The sequence below is a fragment of the Phalaenopsis equestris genome, unplaced genomic scaffold (genome assembly GCF_001263595.1).
Source record: "Phalaenopsis equestris unplaced genomic scaffold, ASM126359v1 Scaffold000422, whole genome shotgun sequence".
Lineage (NCBI taxonomy): Eukaryota > Viridiplantae > Streptophyta > Magnoliopsida > Asparagales > Orchidaceae > Phalaenopsis > Phalaenopsis equestris.
In genome coordinates, this window is record NW_018164863.1 from 488,805 (window position 1) to 491,822 (window position 3,018).

At 34.2% G+C, this 3,018-nt stretch overlaps 1 protein-coding gene across 3 annotated transcripts in view; it reads right to left on the minus strand.

The window, feature by feature from the left end:
* LOC110027293 (vacuolar protein sorting-associated protein 32 homolog 2-like) overlaps positions 1 to 2,574 on the minus strand; it is a 16,217-nt gene extending 13,643 nt beyond the window's left edge. The window contains exons 1-2 of one of the 3 annotated variants that reach the window (XM_020728657.1): positions 2,405 to 2,573; positions 2,126 to 2,267 (exon numbers count right to left, since the gene is read on the minus strand). In XM_020728657.1, coding sequence (XP_020584316.1) covers positions 2,126 to 2,197 — 72 coding nt within the window. In that variant the 5' untranslated portion in view covers positions 2,198 to 2,267; positions 2,405 to 2,573. Of the gene's footprint in view, positions 1 to 2,125 lie in introns of all 3 variants that reach the window. The other 2 variants (XM_020728656.1, XM_020728658.1) reach the window with 2 other exon arrangements.
* Between the last annotated feature and the right edge of the window lie 444 nt (positions 2,575 to 3,018).

Genomic DNA, 3,018 nt, shown 5'->3' on the forward strand with positions numbered 1-3,018 from the left:
ATTTCAATTCCGGCTGCCGACAGCTTCTTACAGGCGACCCCCCAAACTTTCTTTTAACTTTCTTTTAGTGCCGACATTGATCCACCAGTGAGAATCCATTTCATGTTGTCCCCTGTCCACATCCTGCACAGCCTATAGAATCAATTAGATTATCACTGGAATCTAGGTCTTGTGAGTTCACATAATTCTTTTACATAGCACATGCATGATTTTGATGCACAAATTTGGTGAAAGCTTACTAATGATAAATATAAATGGGATGCACATGATCGTAAGAGAAACTAGGAAATTTACCAGATAATTGGATAAATTCCCCTAGAGATTCCCATGAGAAACTTAAAAGAAGGTAGCTGCATAAACTCTAAAGGAAGCAATAAGGTTAAATAGAACCCATGTGCACAAATTGATCTTCCAAAAAATGTTTCTATTAGTCCAGAACTGAATATGGCTAATCTAAATTCATATCATGATATTTCAACAATCACAGACTTTCCATCGTCTCCTTTCACTATTTGCTTCCAATCCTTGGTATTTTCAATTCTTAAACCATTTTGCTGCAGATTCATCAAGAGGAATATGAGCAACAGTGCTAAAACATCCTTGGTGATCACATCTTTTCCAATCATGAAGAGAATTTTCATAGATAACTAGAAAAGTAAATGAGCCAATCTTAAACAAATGCATGGGCACTGGAGAAAGAATGCAAAATATGCAGTGAGAAAAAGCAAGAGTGTCGGCAAAAACTTTTCAAGCCTGGTAAAGTGATGTTCCAAGTATATAATCAACAACACGAGCAACATTAAAGAATCATAAAAAATTTACATTTAAGTGCTTTATGTTAATGATTAGAAATATACTTTTTTAAAGTTGATATTATGATATATTTACATGATATCATGGGTACTTGTCTTGCCAACTGTTCCTATATTTTCCTATTTTTTAGAAAAAATATGATATATTCCAAGCTAATGTGCAGAGTGGCACCAATATTCCTTCTGCTAAAAAATCAACTATAAAACAAAGGTCCTGTTTCATAAGCAAGAACTCAGCATAAGCCATGAATGCATCATAGATCAGGTAAATTGGCTTCAACACATAGATCAGGTAAGCCATGAATGCCTGATATGTTACATTAAATGCAGATATTCCTCACAATTCATAATCAGTTTAGTGGGACCACATAGTCCCTCTATCAAAAATTTGGTGTTTCCAATGAAGAATTAGCAATTTTAGGTTCAAGCAACTAAGAACCAACTTCATTATTGTTTCCCAGTGTTCTTCAGATGCAAATTTCCTCTCAAGATGATATCTTTCTTGTTTTCTTGATGCAAAGTAGTTGTTCCAAGAGTACCGCTTAAAGGGAAATTTTGTTCCGCTGATTTATTCTTTTTTTTTTTCTTTTTGTTATTATCTATTTGATCTTCTGTTTCACTTAAGAATTCTGTTCTCAATTCGAGAAATTGTTGACTGTTAACCATTGCACAAATCTAATCTACATCATACAACCGCTCCTCAAAACAATAAGAGCCAAAGGATCACTGATTTGATACCTTCTCCTTTTCTTAATATTCATTCCATCTTCTATTTGGCTTTAACCATGTGGGAATATTGTCTCAACTTGGGATATGATATGGATGACTAGCAAGTATTCGACGACTTCAATGTTCAACAACAATGGATCTAAGCCTGGAAGAACTTAAGGGGTTAAGAGTTCAGTGCTTCTCAAGTTTCAGTGCTTCCAACTTCATGTTAAAAGAACTAAGAACCAACTTCATTTTTGTTTCAGTAATTCCTCGTCCGTTAAATCTACTAATATCTCGGTGTTAATATTTTACCCTAAAAAAGTCTGTTAATTGTTTTTTTTTTAGTTTATAGTTGCGTCCGCATGCCAACAAAGATACGAACCCGAACCAAGGAAACAATAACCTCAGCCATCGATCATATAGCATTAAGCAAGAGCAAAACTAACATCCGTGCCATATCTATGCTATTCAATCAAGGAATAACTAACTTGTCAACAAAAGTAAGAAACACGGTCCATCAAAGACCCCAATTAATCAAGATCAAATCATAAATCGTTGTAATAAAAATAAAAATAAAAAGATTAAAAAAAAATTTCAGGCACCTCGTTTAACTTGTCAAGCGTCGCCAGAGCATTCGTCTGCTCCTTGGGCTTTCCGAAAAGCCGACTAAACATGTTCGCCGGTATCTAGATTTTCTTCTCCAAAGAAAGATAACAATCTCTGATCACCACTCAAATCCTTAACCTGTAATTGACAATCAACGAGCCGATCTTGACTCCCGATGAGATTCGAATCAGGTTGAAATCCTAATCGATTAGTTCAAAACTGAAGGTTAAGGAGAGCAGAAGAAAAAAGAAACAAGTATTAGAGGTGTGAAGTACTGGATATCGATCCAGGGCTTCGATCTGCCGCGAAGTGATGAGGGATTTCCAGAGATATAGTGAGAATTTCGAAGACGGTTAAGATAGATATTGCAGGTTTCCTGTCCGAAGGGAGACTCGGACGGCAAAGAATTTTATCGTACGCGTCTTGGGTTGATCAGACTGGTTATCCAAATGTGGGATCAGCACCCACCCCCTAATAATTTTATCAATTATGGACTAAATTTTTAGTTTATATTTCATTATTTTTTTCAAAACTAAGGTAGAAATAGTTGTTATATAAGACTAAGAATTGTTCATCATAATTCAAAACTAATATGACCTATCAATTTAATTCATTTATAATTTGACACTCTTGTGCATCCTTTTTATTCTTAAAAGTTGGAACTAAAATACTCTTTCTCCACTCATTGATCACATTTTTTGTTTTTAAGATAATATTAAGGAGTTTAATAAGCCAAGAAATTCCCATGTCTACTAAATATTTTCACACTTTAATTGTAATATCAACAGGACCTAGAGACTTTCCACCCTTGATTTTCTTTAAAGTATAATTAACTTCTTGTTTTACTAATGCGACAGTAAAAATGAAATATTTTGTTATTATTAGTAAT